The sequence below is a fragment of the Cariama cristata genome, unplaced genomic scaffold, assembly GCF_000690535.1.
Source record: "Cariama cristata isolate BGI_N322 unplaced genomic scaffold, ASM69053v1 scaffold17725, whole genome shotgun sequence".
In the NCBI taxonomy this organism is placed as follows: domain Eukaryota; kingdom Metazoa; phylum Chordata; class Aves; order Cariamiformes; family Cariamidae; genus Cariama; species Cariama cristata.
The window spans coordinates 10,454-29,792 of record NW_009615964.1 but is presented as its reverse complement, the minus strand read 5'-3'; the positions used below and the strand labels follow the sequence as shown (position 1 = coordinate 29,792).

General features: G+C 41.6%; 1 protein-coding gene across 1 annotated transcript in view; it reads left to right on the top strand.

Moving 5' to 3' along the window:
• The window catches only part of GPR107 (G protein-coupled receptor 107), a gene marked incomplete at its 5' end in the record, with an annotated part of 31,171 nt that extends 14,204 nt beyond the window's left edge, over window positions 1-16,967 (top strand). The window contains 4 exons of the mRNA XM_009700006.1: window positions 7,109-7,158; window positions 7,899-7,982; window positions 8,768-8,892; window positions 15,443-16,967. Coding sequence (XP_009698308.1) covers window positions 7,109-7,158; window positions 7,899-7,982; window positions 8,768-8,892; window positions 15,443-15,539 — 356 coding nt within the window. The remainder of the gene's footprint in view (window positions 1-7,108; window positions 7,159-7,898; window positions 7,983-8,767; window positions 8,893-15,442) is intronic.
• Window positions 16,968-19,339: the final 2,372 nt, after the last annotated feature.

Genomic DNA, 19,339 nt, shown 5'->3' with positions numbered 1-19,339 from the left:
GATGGTGGAACTGAGACGCAAAACCTCTAGATCTGTGTGGCCCCAGGTGATCACCCCCTGCCTACCTTGCAGTTGATGGTTCTTATCACAAGGTGGTGCTGTGGAGTTTGGTGAACTTGGAAACATAGCGAGTGAAGGAGAAAAAGAAGGTGGCCAACATCAGAGATGTTCAGCGTAAAGACTGGACCCGTGCACTCTTCATCGTAATGGGTGGAATCCAGATCTGAGTAAAACCAAGCAGTTATGAAGGATGCATTGTAGTGCATAGTGGAGGTAAAAGGAAAATGGTGATCTGAGAAGAACTGGTTGTGTCTTTATAGCTAGTCAGTGCTATGTACAATAGCCCCTAAGGACTGTTCTTAGTCCTCTGGTTTGTGTTGTTCTACACAGGTGACAACGCTCTTTATCATGAACATTGCTTGTGGATCACCTACTACTGTTATCACGCTTTACCTACTGATGTTACTATCTGGTTGTGCAGATCCTGCAAGTTCAATAATTGTATGTTGAGAGGGACTTAGCAGCGGTGTTACGCTACACTAATAATAAAGAAACTAAGGGAAAAAAAACTTTCAGGGAAAACATAGGCACGAGATCATAGCCAGGACAGCCATAGTGCTGGGACTCGCTTGTGAAATACAAAGTGGTTGGAGTATTTAGAGGCTGTTGATAGGAGCCCATGGGGAGCAAGTGAATGGCAATGTGATGCCAGAAGCAGAATATTACCTGATGATGTCATGCTGCTAATGTGCCTGGTTGAGAAAACCAGAAGTGATTTGGTTCTACTGTAATAAGGTAAAAATCATTCATCTTAGGCTTATCAATGCATAATCTCGACTAGAACCTCATGCTCTTAACTGTAGGCTTCCCTTGGAGGCTGTGTTCCGCAGAGGTTCTGCTCAGTGTCTTAGCTTCTCATGACAAAAAGAGGACCAGTACTAACTCTAAAATCACCAGCGCTTTTTTTTTCTGACAGATGAAGATAGTTTTCTCCTGAAGTGGTAAAACTGCTGGTTCCTCTCATATGCAGTTTAATTGCTGCACTACCTGTCCTGTGGTTAGAGCTAACTGAATCTTGTGCAGACAGTTCTGGTTGCACTGCCTATTGCTTGCTAGGATTTATTATCTAGTATTACAAGGGCATGTAGTGATAGGACAAGGGACAATGGCTTTAAACTGGAAGAGCATAGATTTAGATTAGATACAAGGAAGAAATTCTTCACCGTGAAGGTGATGAGGCAGTGGCACAGGTTGCCCAGAGGAGTTGTGGATGCCCCATCCCTGGAAGTGTTCAAGGCCAGGTTGGATGGGGCTTTGAGCACCCTGGTCTAGGGGAAGGTGGGTTGGAACTGGATGGGCTTTAAGGTCCCTTCCAACCAAACCATTCTATGATTACCTCAAAGGCTGCTTTCCCTGTTCTCTCACACAGGCTTCATTAACTTACAGGGTGTCTTGGAGAATTATATACTATAAATTCAATAGCTATTTTTCCTGGCACCGAGTCTTCTAGTGACCTTCTTGCTGGTGAGAAACACCTAAGCAAAAGTATTTTTGCTTCCTTGTGTCTATTAGTTCTAACAACTCCAGGACTTCATGGCTCAGGATCCTGGTAGTGTTTCCTGACTGTCTGTCTCTCTTGTCCTCTTCTAGCTACTTCACAACCTGTTTGTTAGACAGCACTCCCTTGGGTCAAGTGCAGCCATGACTGCAGTGTGACTAGACTAGAAATGAAGCAGAAGGCTGGTCACACTACCAGTCTTTTAGTCTAACAACTGTGCTTGCTGTAGGCATTTGTATCAGCCGTGTACAATTATTAAAAAGGCTTGTTATAAGTAGCAGTGACTTAGAGTCACTAGCAAATGGTCATTTAAACTTTTAAAAAATATTTTCTAAAGTGGAAAAGCTAGAGGAATGGGTCTAAAGCTGTAATTATCCAGTGAGACCTTACAGTCACAGATGCTGTGGATTGCTAGTGAAGAGTAGGTGTGGCACAGTGATACAGCTGAGTTTGAGCTGCCTGGTTGTTTGCTTTTTTTCCCTTGGAGGTGATCTTTAACTCTAAAGCAAAATATCTGACCTACACAGACTTCTTACCTTGTACAGCAGTGGGCACAAACATCCCATTTTTAGAAGCTTTTTTCTTCCCCTTTAAAATTGCCACCTTCAGACTTAAGCAAGTGCCCAGCTGCAGCTGTTTGGTCTGTTGCTGTATCTTCTTTCAGATGTGAGCGTGCTGTCTGTCCATTTCTAGATCTGCATTACAGATGTTTTGCAGATTTAAGGAAATCAGTCTTGCAAACTGAGCTAGAATTGTTTGGACTGGAAAGCTGCACAACTACCACTACCTTGTTTAAAGGCATCATGAGAAAAGGAGGAGAGGAAGTATGTAGTAGTAAACTTGCTTATTTTTGTTTAAAACTCAAAGTTCTTGATCGCTGGACCTCTTAGTCTTATAACCCACTCTTGTGTGTCATGTCATCTGTTGTCTGAGGGAGGCATGGCGGGCTGGAAACACCACTGCAGTTTCTGTTCTGCTTGTACCTCTGTACGTGAAGAGAGATGTGAAACTCGGTGCAGTCTGATCACGAACAGTTAGCTATTTTCCTGAAGCACTGCAGCATGTCGTAGTTGGCAGCAGAATTAGGGGAAATACATTGCAGTGTGTAGCTCCCAGGCAACATTCCCTGTGTGCTGTGCAGTGGGCAAATGATGATTAATGCTTTCATGCTTGCCCCCACATCAGGAAAAACCATTTACTGTGTTCAGTGTCTTCCTGCTTCTGTACTGTGAAAATGCTGTGAACAAAGAGCTTGGTCCCGCATGGTGCAGAACACCCTCAGCTTAGCTGAGCTCAGCAGACGCTGGAGGCGATGGCTCCGTGGAGACCCTTGGTAAAACACCTCCGCAGCTCTCCAGTGAGGAGGAGGGCGTAGTGCAGGCGTAAACATGCTGCAGGCAGTACATGGGCATCTCAAGCCTTGAGATAAAGCTTAGTGATTTCAGTGTCGAGACCTCAATGGATAGCACTGGAGAGTTGGGAAATGTTGAGAAATTAAATAGGCCTGTTATGTTCCAGTGTACCACTTCCAGGCACCCTAGATAGCTCTTCAGGGTTGATGTAGCAATTACGTGTTGGAGATATATTGCTTATCCTGTACTTTGCACTTTCTTCTGACCCTGGTGGGGAACTTTTGTGCCAAATGGCTAGTGTGTTTCAGAATATTCAGGATTAACCAATCTGTGCAGCCTTCTCATGCATGACACTGAGAGTTGCTGTATGTGTTTGACCTCTTCTTTCTAGCATAGGAATGCTTTTCAGCAGAGTGCTGTAGAGATGATAGGGCCATACTTCTCAGAGTTATTCCTGGAGTTGCTTTTTGAGGTCTAGATCTACATGTGGGCCTTCATTCTCAGGGAGAATAGAAAACTTCCATTTACTATTTGGTAATGGCACAGATTGCATGTCATGTACACCAGAGTTAGTATAGCATGCAAAGCATTGTAGAAATATTCTTAGCTGTACTTCAGTGTGTTCACTCAAGATGCATTGTGGTTTGCCCTTGTATACTGTATTGTCTGGACTTGAGCTCCCTATGCCCTCGGCTGCAGTCCTCTTATTGTTATTACATATGTAATCTAAAAAGGTCAGATTTATTCATCAAAAAGCTGTTGTCTGATGGTGTGCAAGGCTGTAGCGGATAGCCTGACTTTCTTTTTCCCCATCTTATAGGCTGTCTCAGCATTTGAAATTAGCACAGGGGGCAATCTGAAAAATAGTGTGATCTGCTATGTTTTGATTGATGCAGATGCAGGCACAAGCTGTTGATAGAGAGGGGCAACTGAGGGAAGCAAGGTATAGATGTTGTTATAAACCTTTCTTGGAGGATGGCTTTTATCGTTTTAATTACTCCATGAAAGAGATGGAACAGAAGTATGAATTCATTTGTAAAACCTTTGGTAGAAAGTCTCTACTTTTTTTTTTCCTTCTCTGCAGTTAAGTACTGTTCCTTGAAGAATGGTTATCATACTCAAAACAGAAATTTATCCAACCTTTACTGCATGCTGTGATTGCTGCTGTGTTATCACAGCTTTACAGGTTGAGGCTGCAAGTGATTCAAGTTGTAAGTGACAGCTGCTGGCCTCGCCTCTGTCCTTGCAAGTGTTGCTGTCGGTCTCTGGACTGCCAGGCTAAGGTGAATTGAAGTCTTAGTGTCCGGCATAGTGAGACTCAAGTGTTACTGCTTGGAGCACATTCAACCTGTGAAGAAGCAGTTCACAGGCTGCCGATGCCAAGCAATGATCATTTTAGACTTTCTCCAGAACAGTGTGTGCTGTAACTTTGAGCTGTTTAAAAAAAACGAGCAGAATTTTGTAGACATGCATTACTACTGACTTTAGTGCCTGATAGTGGAAAGAAGTATTCCTGAAGTGGAGACAACTAGAGGAGAGCACCTAGTTGTGACAAATAAGCAAGCCAGCTTCCAGAGGTGGCTCTTCAGTCTTTCTACTTGGTGGTGGTTGTCTTTTTAGCTTCCCTCACCCTTCTTTCCCATGCTCAGCCATTCTAGATATCTGGATGTACCAACTTCTGACTCTTTGGTATTGATTATCACGATGAGTAGGTGAGATCTTGAGCTGTGCTTTCTCAGCTGGGAGAGGTGACATTGTGACACTTCAATTGGCAGCCAGCTCTTTGGCTTCACTATCCTTTCCTCCTATGCACTGCGTGAATCCAACAGCTCGCTCAGTTGTTGACTGTAAAGCAGTGATGGACTGGCAGTTTGAATCACAGCTGTTGAGTTGGTGTTCCTTTAACTACGAAGCCTGGTAATTCTCATGGCCTGTCATTGCACCAGTTGGTGGCAGTTCTTGAAGATGAATGCGTTGAGTTCAAAATAGATCCTTCTGTGTACAAGCCGGTAGGTGGTAAATCACAGGATCTTGGTCACATTTAATGTAGCTCTCCTTTAAATAGGACAATATTGCTTCTTTGCTTCACAATCTAATGAGCTTGTCCTGCATACTTACACACTTTAATCTTTCTCCAACTGTATTATGAAAAAGCTTTTAACATTAGGTTATCTGGTAGAGCACTAGACCCCTGAAAATATGTAAGTTTTTGCTATTTAAATGTGGAGAAACTAGCTTTTGTAACAGACGGAAGTAAAGGAGAAGTAGCTAAACCAATGTCTCAGGGCTGATTTAGCTACCAAGGATTTAGTTAGATTCTTTGTCTAGCAGTTCCAAGTCTTGCCATCTGTTGTCCAGCGAAGTGCTCTGTGCTTCACTGCTGGTACTCTACAGATGCAAGTCTAGAGCTTGGGCATGGCTTTCTGGAGTCCAGAACTGTATACTGCAAAGTAGATGCTATTCTATGTTCAGTATTTCCTATTGCAGTCCAGAAGGGAGTATCCTCCCAAAACGGAGAGCTCTGACAAACTGTGCCATAAGGTTGCCCCCAGGAGCACAGTCTTGCCCAAAGCCAACCCAATCTGACTGGTGTTCAGATGAGTGTTGCACAGTACAGGCTTTAGGTGCATGGAAACAAACTTGGTGTTCCTTCACAAATAAGGTTTGCTTTTTTCCTCTTGAGCTTTGACTCAGCTTTCTCTTACTGACGTGCCTTGTGTTCTGTCAAAAGTTAAGCATACTGTTTGGAAATGTGTAGAAGCTACTAGCCAGCACTAAATCAAAACTTAGCTTAGTTTTATCTACCGGTCAGTCAGTTTATGCCTTCTGTTCGTCGGGTGCTGCTGTTATAGTACGTCTGCTGGAGGAAAGTTTGTATCTGTCTCAAGGTGTCCATAGCTTTCAGTGGTTCCCCTGGAACACTAAAGCTAAGTTGGAAAGGAACTTTTGATCTCTACGTTATACAAAGTAGGTTTATAACAGAATGTTGTATGTCTTCACTGTAGCTTATGTAGTGGGAACATGTAAGAGTTTGAGTGGTACGTTTGTCATTACCTTTCCATAAACAAAAACTGCATTGTTTTTGTCACAGGAAGTGAAGCATTTCTTTGGTAGCTATTAGCCCTCCTCTTTCTGATGTGTAATACTATATTTTGCACTGTTGTGAACTTGGAAGACCTTATATGCAAATATATGCAGCCTTTTATAAATCCGCTTTTTGCAGCGGGTGATTTCTGTGGGAGTGCAGGTGAACTTATGCACAATGGGTTGCACTTCCACATCCCATAAAATTACGAGAGCTTGGAGGGAATACCAGTAAGTATGTGGCAGTGTTTTTCTAATTGGCAACTTGTGTTCATTGGCTCTAAATTGCATCTCTGTATGCTGTCAAAATATCTTGGACTCTTTGCCTCTTGTCTTGTCACAAAAGCACCAGGAGTCCGTATTTGCAATCCTGCTGCACATATAAAACCTGACTCTCAAACCAGAGTTGACAGCTGTTCCATCTGTTGTTGAACCTTGCTCGTTCACATGAGTATCTGCTGTGTTCCTCGAGCTGATGTAATCTGTCCGATAAATGCAGGTTAGCCTGGGGCCTTTGCTTACGTGGTTTGTGACTGTGACACACGCATTTGCTATGAGAACTATTTAGTATGACTTTCCATTTCACTTGTAAATTGTGACTGAGCCACAAATGAGAGAGGATACTACCTAGATGTTAAAATATTTCTGCTGCTGTTCAACAAGATGCAGTGGTTCCACAGCTACGCTTACCTCAAAGTCGCTCAGGTCAGCTGAAGGCACAGAGCAGGTGAGGAAGTACTCCAGAAAAGATATGAATTTTCTAGGAGGCAATGTCAAATGGCATAACCCTTCTGGCAGGAGTGAGGTGACAGTATATAGTTAGCTATATACTAATAGAGGAAGGTTCTGTATTGCAGAGTGCGTACGTATAAAATTTAGTGTAAAAGTCATCTGAGTTGCCTTTTTAAGAGAGAATTCACCCCAGCCTAGGAGCTGTCCAGCATGTAGACATGCCAGACTGGCACTCCTCGGAGTGCCCAGTGGGCTGTGGGGCAAGCCTTTCTAGTCTGGGATTACCTGATTTTGACCATCTGCCTACTTTGCAGACAAGCTTCAAAAGAAAATCTGTCTCATTTTAACAATTTTCTGATGGACTTTTGTGTTCTTTTCATAGCTGCCATTAACCTAGCAAAGCTGAAGCTTTTCAGACATTACTATGTTATGGTAAGTAAAACACCTGTACACATGCACACAGAGCACTTACAAGTTGTTCAAGCCTTTTGATGTATTACTTGTTGGAAGCTACTGTAGCTGGTGGATGTGGTGGAGGTGTTCCTAGTTTGGTGGCAGTGCTGTGCTTTGGCATCTTGGTCAACTGGGTTAGAATCCTCAAAGCAACTTCCCTTCTTTTCCTAGTGGTTGCATCCTTCTGTCTATCTTTAAATTTGTTCCAGCTATTTGTAACGCTTACTGATTTCCTCTGGAGACAGCTTGAGCTGCCAGTTGAATTGATGGGCTTGAATAACATACTATAAACTTGCTAAAAATTAAACTTGGGACCAAATGGTGCCTTGAGATGCATGTGTGCAGTTTCTGATTAAGTCAGTGGGAGCCATGAGCATACCTCCCAAGAGAGCATAGACTTCTTAATGATTTCCAATGGCCTCATTTCAGACTCTTATAAGTGGTAAGAGTAATAAATTACAGTCGTGATTCTACAAAATCCTAATACTTAAAGCATTACCTGCTGTAACTTAAATATGTTAGTAATAGCTTGAGTCATTTGAACGTTCAACAAGCAGTAGAGCCCTCAGCCTATATCCTCCATGTTTATCGAGAAGCATAATAAGGCCAGTCTGACCTAATGAGTTGTCTGGGAATTGCTTGAACTATTTCTGTGGAAAAAAAGGTTCTGTAAGTGTGGTGCTATTGTTCTCATCATGCTTTCTCCTTTTCCTTCCCAGATTGTGTGTTACATTTACTTCACGCGGATCATCGCAATTCTCATAAAGATTGCTGTGCCGTTCCAGTGGAAATGGCTGTACCAGGTATTTGCCAGCAAATGAAAATACATCCATTCCTTGATTATTTTTTCTCCTATTATTCTTTAAATATAACTGCACCGAAAAAAGATTCCCTAAACTGTTCCTCATATTATAGTACTGCAACCTGTCTCCTCGTGATTTTTATCACTGATGTACCTAAGGTGGCAGGAATATATTTTTAGTTTTATGTTTGTCCAGCAAGGCTGCTGGATTATACATGAGATGTCTGAAAGTAATTGCATTATTGATTTTTAGTCTTTCAATTTAAAAATGTCTGAAGGAAATTAATCAAGAACATATAAAGGAGGAAAAAAACCTAGTCAGGTTGGCCCTGTGTAATTGAGGCCCCCGGGAGCCAGTGAAAGAGGCTTTTGCTCTTCCATCTACAGGCTTTATTTGCCTAGTGACTTTTAAATACTTGGTTTCTTAACATATAATCCAAGTAACTGTGCAGGGAGTCTTTGGAATACATTAACTATTGAAAATACCAAACAACGTAGGGATGATTTCCACCCCCCCTCATTTAAAAGCCAAGACTTGCTGTAGTTATTTAAAGGCACTGGAGCGATGGCTAGAACTGTAACTGTATTTAAAGTGACAGGGGAAGCTGGAAGAACAAAGGCCTTGACAGCCTTTAGCCTAGGATTAATGATAACAGGACAGGAATTGCTTTGTTATTTCTGCTATAGCACAGTCTTCTTGGTCATTAAACCTTGAACCTTATGAGAAATGTTTCATGACCATGAAGGATTACAGGACTAACTTCAATCTTGTTTTTTTACTTGCAGCTGCTGGATGAAATGGCCACACTTGTGTTCTTTGTCCTCACTGGGTACAAGTTCCGTCCAGCATCAGACAACCCGTATCTACAGCTTTCTCAAGACGATGAGGATGACTTGGAGATGGAAGCTGTGTAAGAATCCCTCCCCCCCCTTTTTTTTTTACCTCTTCACTTGATTTGAGAAAAGTAATGTTTAAAAACATTTTACTTTAATCTCTCTAAATCCTTCTTTGAAAAAGATTGGGATCTGCCCACATATTTAAAGATAAGGTGTCTATTTGGTGTGTGTTAAACTAACAAAGAGATTTGTGATATGCATAGGAGCCTCTGAGCTGGATATTGCAGTAGTGCGGAATCAGCTGGTAAACCTTTTCATGGGGCAAAAAGATGACCATGAAAATATCAAGTAAAAAATCTTCTGTGTTTAATCTATGTTGCTGAACACTAATGAGCCTTATGGTCATTAATGCTATTTAAAAAAAAAAAACTAAACAACTAAACCAACAACAAAAACGAACTACCAGTATACAGAATATAAATGAGCGTGGTGTACGGTCCCTTCTACCTTGACGTTCAGCCTGTAGCTTTGCAAGAAATTTATCTTAAGTAACACCGAGCTGAGGAGATGGATCTTGACCACTATTCTATTCCTTGCTGCTGCTAAACCGTGAGATTAATGCTATTTAAAAAAAAAAACTAAACAACTAAACCAACAACAAAAACGAACTACCAGTATACAGAATATAAATGAGCGTGGTGTACGGTCCCTTCTACCTTGACGTTCAGCCTGTAGCTTTGCAGAAATTTATCTTAAGTAATACCGAGCTGAGGAGGTGGATTTTGACCACTATTCTATTCCTTGCTGCTGCTAAACCGTGAGGCACCCCAAGTGCAGTAGGACCTGAGTTAGTCTGGAGAAAATAAAGTAGGGCTCAGCCTAAGTCCCTGCCATTTTCTTTGTAGTGATTTTTCCAAGGACTTAAAAAATGAGTGGCATTTCTGAATCTATAATTGCAAATGCCCTAAGAAATTCAGCATGCTAGAAGTGTTGAATACAGCTGTAATTGCCACAGGCTCTGTTGCCTTAATAGGAGCAGAGCTAACCTAATCTCTTTAGTAGTTACACATTTCACGCCTAATTGCAATTCATGTACAAGCTCAGAAGCCTGTTCTTAAAGAGTTTTTCCAGTTTGGCAAATCTCCTTTACCTGATGTTGGGTGAAACAAATCAACACTCCAATTTTTATTGCAGAGGCAAAAAAAGTCAGAATGTGTTTGCCCTCATAGCTCAGAAAGAAATGGATCTTATTGAGAAATTGCTACAAGGAGGTTTGAGGTAGAATCCAGCCTGAAATGACATGCAAGGAGTTTAATTTCTCAGAAATATCTCTAGTAACAAAGATCTTTCCAAATGCTTAACTATTTTTGCTTTGGGTCCATAAAATCTGTCATTGCTGCAAGTGGAATCCAACTAGTGGGTAGTGACCTTTAAATCACTATCACTTAAAGGTGTTTAAATGGTTTATGTAAGAAACTGGTTTCAGTTTGGAAGCTGGTAAACCAACGTCCACATCAGGAAGGCACTGTCTGAACTGGAAGAAGTGGCAGGATTTGTGATTGTACAGAAACGAGCTTTTTTCCTTTTTGCCTGCTAGAGCAGATTTCAACTTTGCATTACATGCTTAATGAATTTTTACTTTGGCTTTTTTAGGACTACTTTCATATTTAGTGATTTCAGTAAATTGGAGAAGCTGCTAAATTTAGGAGAATCTACTAGAAATAAGCTGAAGAAAGCTCAATGAACTAATTAAGTGATTTACATGTTGCCATAGTGAAATAGACATTACTATAAACTCAAGGATCAGAATTCCTTGTGAGCCTTTTCCTAGTAAGGCATTTTGCTCTTTGCCTTGGGAGTTTCCATTGTTGTGCCTTGTGGGTTGTTCCCCTTAGCCTTGCTTGAATTTTTCTCGTCTGATTCATGAGAAGTTTTACTCCATTTGGCACTTGGCAGGGTATAATCTGCTTGTTCTCCCTTACCCAGCTGCATCAGGGAGGTTAAGTTTGCATGTGTTTGAAAAGCATAGTGTATACACGTTCTGTGACAGGTGAAGCACTGCAATGAAAGTGTATTAAATTTCTTGTTGAGTTGGTCTTGCTGGTCCTATTTTTGCTTTTATAAATAATAAATGTTGTTTCTGTGGGGGAAAAATATCAAGGCTTATTTGAACAAGTGACTAAGTGCCTGACAGCATCCTGACTAACCATTGCATGAGTGTGGTTTGTCTTTCATGTGATAAATACCCACTTGTCCTCAGAGGCTATGGCAGAAGTTAAAAACCTGCAAACTTCATGGTGTTCTGCCATGTCTTATTGCCAGGTTTTATGGTTGTTTTCCTCTCTGAGGGTTTTTGTTAAAATCAGGCTCTTTAAAACATTTGTTGCAGAAGCATTTGGTTTCTTTAGACTCAACGCTTCTGTGAGCCCATGGAGGGGAGAGCCGTGAGGTCATCAAGCCTGTTTTCCAGGCTTGCTTGTCTTCCGGCAAAACATAGGACATTTTAAGTGCAGCTCTCTAGTTTATGCCTGTTTGTATAGTTTGCACTGCATGAAAAGCTCAGTCTTGGCAGTAAATGTAAATATTGTTAAGGACAGTGTGGAAATCTGCAAAAGTTTCAAGAAAACTTCAAAGACTAGGTGTCTGTGACAGAAGCAACATAAAGCACAAACCCTCCCTCTGTAAGTTCTTGTAACTCTCAAAAATAAATCAAGAACCATGAAGGTAACTTGTAGTAAGTCTTTTCAACTAACATGGCTCTATCTTGGGAGAAAGCATCCACAAATGTTATAGGACTTTCTCTTCAGTTATACCAGGCTTAATAGAAGTTGTCCTGGCAGAGAGTATGACTAAACCTGAACTAAGGACCAGCCTGTTCTTTTTCAAGTAGGGTCAATAGCCATTCATCATCAACAAAGTGGCTTTCTGTGTATTCTGTGCTCCGCGGCCTCTTGAGCCCGTTCTGTCAGTATGTGGGCTTGTCGCTGACAGTTTGTTAGATTAAAGTACTCTGTTTGAAGAGATGCAGCCACAGTTGGCAGAAAGAGTTGCCAGGCTTCCAAGACCTAATGCCATTTCTGGGGCATGAACACAAAAATATAAACAGTATGGTAGATGAGGTGGGAGTGAGGAAGGGGAAAGGCAGCAGTTTTGGGTGATTTTTACTCTTGCAGTAAGTTAATTTCATTAGGTCAGTAAGTTTGCTTTAAATGTTAGGTACCAAAGTGCTCTTCTACAGATCTTGGTTGAGAATGATGTTCATACATGCATGTGGGGTTAAGATATTTCCACTGGAGGAGGAATTGCTGGAAAAGCCACTAATGGTTTTCTTCTCAATTTCGTAAATCCATCTTACTGAGTGCATGGAGACTAACTTTGTTTTTCCTTAACACCCAAACCAGCCTCAACATAGTGAACTGTTGTGGTAACACTGACCTACCTTTGCATATGCCTTGGCATCTGGAGTTTCTCACTGTATCATGAGGCAGCATGTTCTGTGCTGAGACCTGAAGTCCTGGTGGGTTTCTTTTCTCTGCTTTCTCTCAGGTTGTGCTTCGTGGCAGACTGATTCATGATGCTCTCCATTAGAAGTGATTTTCTTCACCTAACACATCTTTCCCATGCAGAGATCAGCTTTTTCGCTCAGTAACTGAGCAGTTTTCACTTTAATTTGCAATAGTTTGTAAAGGCTAGCTGCTGCCAGTATCGTAGTGTTTCTTGTGGGACTATAAAATAAAAGAGCAAAAAAAGGCACAAGAGAAAAGACAGCTGAGACCCATCACTGTGGAGGGCTGAAGATGCTTCTGAATATGTAGTCATTCCTTGATACCTTGGATACAATGCAGGGGAAAAAAAACAAAACAAAAAACCAAAAACAAACTATGAAGTTTCCACAGCACATACCATTGTGCAATGGAGTGCTCGGGGAACTTTTGTGCCTCGCTTGTGACAGGTGTCCCTCTGATGGCCACAAAAATTCTCTCGGGAGAGAGATGGTTTAGTGAGAAGACTGTTGGATTTTAACTGCTGCTAGTTTGTGGGCTAGAAATGCAGTTCAGCAAACTGGATGTGAGGAACTTTTACTTGCAGTATTGCAGATCAGAACTGACGTCCTGAGACTGCTCAGAGGACTAGAATGAGAATTGCAGTGTGCTTGGTCTTAGTGCTGATACATACCCTTCTTTTACTGGGCACTAAAACGTGTTGGCTGAACTGATTTTGAGAGGGAAAGGAATTGCCCATTGTGCATACACGATTTGAGAAAATGAGGACTCAAGAGCTACGCCATGTACTTGTTCTGAGATGGGAAACATTGCTCATCACATGGTCTTTGACTTTCACTGTTGAGGAATCCACCTCAAAATCTCTCCCAGTTCTTTGCTGTTGTTGCAGGGGAGGATAGTAAATGACCTCTCTGGTAACAAATGACATGACTTGACCTGGCTGCAATTTCAGTATGTAATCTGTCATCATGTTGTCCTGTCCCTCCATCAATATGGGAAGTGTATCATTCCCTGTCAACCATAATCTGTCATCGCTTTTTGTCACCATCTTGGTGTGCAAAGGGTTTGTAATAGCATTAGAGTGCAGTGCTAAAATCTAGGCTGTGTGCCAGGTGGGATCCTACTAGCTGTGAGTCCAGTGTTAGGACTACTTTGGTGTCACGTATGTGCAAAACACCTATTTATATATCCCAGTATGTCTGCTGTTGCATTGCTATGTTAGTTGCTCATTTTTTATTTGTAGTCCATTGTAATATTCAGCTCCTCCCTGAAGAATTGATACTTAGCCTCTTATTCTGTAATTACAAAGTTTATTATTTCTGAAGAGTGAACTTTCTAGCTGTCTTGCTGCATTGTCCCATATTTTTCAGACCGTTACTTCGATTTGCCAGAATCTTTCTGCATTCTAGTCCTGTTCTTAAATATGTAGCTCTGAGTGTATTCTGCAGATTTAATAAGCAAGTTCTCTATTCCATTACCCAGGCAATTACTGAAAATATTGAGTAGAAGTGAACCCAGGACAGACCTCTCTGGAACCACGCTCAATGTTCTTTCATTTTTGACATGAAACCATTAAATACATCTCAATGCATGCTTTTCCAATTAGTTATACATCTACTTTGGTTTTGTCTAGCTCATGTTTTCCCTGGATTTTTTCTTATGTGACTGTGGGAAAAGCTTTGTCATCAGGGAGAACTTACGAGATCTAAATGTTCTCTGTGCTCATAAGCTTGATGTGATCTCTTCCAGCACATGTTTACTGATTCCGTCTTTTTTCCTTTAAGCAACCTGCTTACTTTTCTCCCTTTTTTTTTTTTTTAAATTTCAATAGGGAATAAAGTTGCTATTTGATCTGTACTCTTCTGACCCTTTCCCTATTCCCTTAAACACAAGCTTATCATGGCCCATTCTAAAGTGTCTGAACCACTGATGATCCCAGTACTGCCACCACAGAACAGTCACTGAACACACCAGTTAGTAAATTATTTTTACAGTATGTGAACAGAAGCTGATATCTAATGTGGAACTAAGGGCATTATCAGAAGAGTGTATCTGAAGATTACTTCTCCTCTTGAGTGATACTGTGAAAATGTTGTTAGCTAGTCTGATCAAATAAAGTATTCTTACATGGTAAACAGCAGGTGAAAGCACACAAAGACTGACAAGCAGCATCTTTGAGCAGGACAGTTTTATGTATGATTCCAGGCATCCCTTGTGAATGCATTGAGCTATTGGCACTTTTACTTTCAGCATCTAAAATAACCTTTGTGGGGAGAAAATACCTGCATGGAATGAGAACCATATTGTGCAAAAGAATAAAGCAAATGTCTTGTGCATGCAAATAGACTGTTTTGTATAGGAACAGAGAAGGCTACCGGGCTGAAGAGCTTGTTGGATAGCCAAGGTAGTTCTGAGAGGAGTGTTGCTGTTCTGGCTGGATAAACAGTTCAGTCTGCCTAATGTTTGAACGGTATTATGAGGCTTTATATTTCAATGGTCAGATTGCCATGACAAATCTAGACGTGGATGGTATAAAAAGGATAACCTCTCTCTCTTCTGTTTTGTTGCTGTTCTTTGAGTAATTTTGCTATTAACAAGAGTTGGTGTGCATTAAGCTAATAAGATTCATTTGGGGCACTGTCCATTGTGTGTGCATTTGTATAATATGTTGTACCTATTAAAAGCATTTCAAACGCAGAAGAAAGTCTTTAATGCACAGAAATAAGGGTGTTCAGCTGTATAGCAAAATGTTTTTAAGCAAGCTGCTCAAACTTTAGCAGATAAACACCAGGTTTAACTGTTAAACAGCCCCTGCTATCTTCTTTCAAGTATGAGCAAGTATTAGTTGTTGTTTTAGTTTAATGATAGATGGGAAGGGCCTTGAGGGTCTTGAAGACAGTGGCCTTGCTCCCAACTGCTGTCAGTGTTGTGTCCAGTATGATACATGGCCTTGCAAAATGGTAGCAATAGGAGAGACCAACCATCGAGACTGCTAGGTCTTCGTAAAGAGACACTTGAGAAGTGTTGTTTGATACACGCAGGAAGACAAGCATGGGCTATTGATGAAATGGATGTTACAGTTCAAGTTCTGTCCTCTGATGTCTCTCCCTTTTTTTCCCAGGGTGACAACTTCTGGAGTAATGGAGGGCATGAAGAAGGTCAAGAAAGTGGTGAATGGTTCAGCGGAGCCACAGGGTGAATGGGAAAGCACGGCATGATGGACTGGACTAAGGCAGCACTTTCAGAGAAACTTTTTTAATTTATTAATATTGCTCTCAGTGGAAAGGGAGCAACTAGCACTTCCCAACACTGAAACTGCAGAGTGGGGCCTGTCTAGGGGGAGCAAAGCAGTGCAGAAATATAACTATTCTTCTGATCGTAAAAAAATGGGATTTCTTGGTACCTGCAAGGAGTACGAAGCTTTCCTAGGGATTTTGGGTAGCTTATTCTTTTTTCCCCTTTCTGGATCAGTTAGGTGTTCTGAATTGTTGCAGTTGCGTTCTTCAGAATGTGTAATACTAATGTGAAGAGAGACCTTTAGTGTGGATGTAAAGTATATATTTTATATAATGCGCATATATATATATATACACACTTGCTATGTAACACGTATGCTGGGAATTACAAAGCATGTCAGAAGGTGGGAAAAGAAGATAAGAGATGTAAGTATTCCCTTTTTCTTTTTATAAACTATCCTTTTGGCTTGGACAAAACATTGCAGAACAAATGACTAGAAACAGCTGCAGTTATTTGAGAGACTAAATGGGGTATTGGTTCAGATGACTTCTGCCACTACTCACATCAGTGGGAAAGTTGATAAATATCTTCTTGTCTTATCTACACAGGTATCCACTTGAATGTGTCAGGTTTTCAAATGTATTGCTATACAGGAAGAAAGTGACTGTTCTCCATTAAAAGCACTAGCCCGTAGTGCAATAAGCATTGATGTGAATTCTCCAGTGTTCATGGAGTTGCTCTTGGTTCGCACCCACCTGACAAGAAGTACACAAGAGGTGTAAGACTGCTTGCTTTTTAGGGCTCTGCCATGCTATCTTAAACATTTATTTTCAAGCTGTGACCCAGAGCACTTTGCTTTATAAAATATTTTCAAAGTATTTCAAAAGACTTTCTGGTACAGTATAAACAGTACCAGAATCTCCAGTGGAAATCTGTGTAGCAAATGTGCTGCAGCATAAATCTCTGGTTCACCTTTGTCCTGGGTTGCTTAGCCTCTCTGGATGTCTACTTGTACTTCTCTGGCTACATAGGATTAATGATACTGCTGTTTTGAGATCAGCTGAACTGGTCAGATGGTATTGCTGCCAAAACTGGGCAACTGCAGCTCCCAGTCCTAAATGGTTTTTGTCAGGAAAGGAGAAGATTATGACCAGAACCTCAATCCAGGGGAGTACGGAAGTCTTGACTATTAGCTGCAAACTTGCAACGGAGTCTTTAGAGACATGTTACCAATGCCATGTGCATTTTATCTGTAGTACTCTGGTATTGTTAGTAAGGCAAACTGGTGTCCGTAGCTGTAGTAGTAAGGCATAGCAAATGATTGTTAATTTGGGGGAAGACGGAAGTGGTTCACTGATGTAATGAGGATAAGCTTTAAGAAAAATAAATCAAGTATAACTCACTGACCCACTGAAGCCTTAATACTCATGTAGAGACATTGGCATATGGTGCTGTCGAGCAAAGTGCTTCTGTCAGGGTGACAGCGATAGACATCATCACAGAGCTTCGGATGTGCCGGCATTTTTTACAAACTCATTTGGGAATTGCTTTTTTTGACTGAAGGGACTACGTCTCTGGGGCACAACTGATTAGAGGACTATTGGCCACTAGGGGTTTTTTATCCTTTAAGTTTAGAAGGAGGATTTTCTTTGGAACCTTGAACCACTTCTCAGTCCTGAACAGGGATTGTAGAGCTCTTAAATGAGCAATCTGTACCAAGACTTGCTGTTTGAGGAGCAGCATTGTTTTCTCTGGTTGCCACTTCTTTTCCCAGGTGTTGGTCTATGCATCATGGAAATGGTAGAAGTGAATCTGCCTGCTTTGATAGCTAGAACTGGTTTCTCTTCAGATAAAGCATGAAAATAGCCCTCTTCTCAGGGTACAGAGCACTCATCTATGTTTTCCTCCTCAGTTGTAACTGCAGAGTAATCACAGCAGTGATAGTTTGACTTTTGCTGTCATTGTCTTGCAATGATACAGTTTTAGTGGAAACAGAGAGCCTACACCACTAGAAAAACTGTTAGGTGACCTATGAGCCTTTTTGACCACCTGTATGAAGAAATCTTCTGCATATTAAGTAGCTGAGGTGTGAGAAATTGGACTATAAACAAACATAGGCAGTCCCAGCTCATCATACATTTAAATGCAATACCTGAAAAACTCATCCTCTCAGTCTGCACAGTTACGCTGTCCCTGTGGAAATGTCACTGTCTGCATCCCAAGGTCTGCCTAAACAGGCTGCGAACTTTCTTCAGAGTAGCCCACTGGAGACTTGAAGTCTGTTGGCACTGAAGTATGTAAGGGGTAAGGATTTGCTGTCAGGAACAGAAGTGCAATAACAGTGTTAGTCTGGACATGATGCTGTCATAGAACCTGTTAATGCCTTTCGTGAAGGAGATGTGAAATTCTGATAGGTGTGGCATTTCACCCAAAAACATGAGGGGCTGTGCTGGGATCCCAGCATGTGCTGAGCTGGTTCCAAACAGCTGCCTATCCCGTACCTCAGCATCGGTGGAGCCGCCAATTTGGCAAGCGCTTTTACCTTAGTCTCAGGTTTCTTTTTTTTTTATTATATGTACACTTTTTTGCTAAAGTTGTGTATGGTGTAGGTTTTTCTGCCAGATCCACGGCTCACTAGTCAAAGGCCAAAAAATGAGTGATTTCTTTTTGTCCTGGCATAGGAAGCCTCGGCAGTACTCCAAAAGCATTTTTAGAAAAGCTTTTTCGAAGTTCAGACCTGAGTTTCAGCAGTCAGCTATACAACCAACTTCAGCTGGCGCTTACTGCAGAATGCTAACCAGCGGTACAACAGTAACTAGTCAGACTTAAGCATTAGTAAAGAAAATGAATGTGGATGTACAAGTCAAAAACCAGAGTGATAGAAGGTTCTTGCTGCAGCCATTTCCAAAGTGAATTTCTCTGGTGGAATTCCTCAGAGCATGTTGAAAAATCTGTCTTGCAGGGTTGTATGATGGATTGGACGGTGGCTAGGATGTTGGAGGATGGAGAGAATGGCTGCAGTTGTGCTTCTCTTGCAGCACAGCATGCGCTGCACCACGAACATCAAAGGGAGGGCTCCTCCCTCCCTCCCTCTTCCTCCCAAGGCAAACCCATCTCTGCAGGACTGGCGAGTGCATGACTATTGCTAGTGAAGTGCAGCAGCTTAGAGCTCCCCAGGCAGGATAATCGCAGTGCTTGCCTATCAAATGCTGACGGCTGCCTATCTAGTAGGAAGCCCTGTCTTTGACAGGGAGAGAAAATAGAAGAGCTACTTGTGGTTTACAGATCGTTTTGGGATACAGCCTTACTTTCCTGTCTCTGCCTTTTACTGAAGCGAGCAACTAAAACAATCACCCTGTGAGTACACAGTGGTATAATGACAGGAGTCCTGGAAAAGCAGGTCTGGTGCAGTTCAGAATAAATGGTTTTGAATGCATTCACATATGTTGCTGCAGTGGAGTACTCTGCACCCTCTGCAGACAAAACTGAGACTGGTTGTCTTCAGTTGTAATGCAGGTTATGCCCCAACAAATCCCTGTTGATGATGACATGCAAATGCCACTGATGCGCTCCTCCTTTCTGCTGTAACTGTTCAGCAAGCTGTCTTCCAGAGGAAACCTCCTTGCAGTGCAACTGCCAGACTCTTGCATTCTTCAGGCTTGAAAATGTTTGCCTTGATGGTTCATCAAGAGACGTACTAAAAGAAAGCAAGACATAATGGGGTCATTTGGAACATTGCTGCTGCTTGCTCAAAATGTAGCAGTTCGAGTTGAAGGAGCCA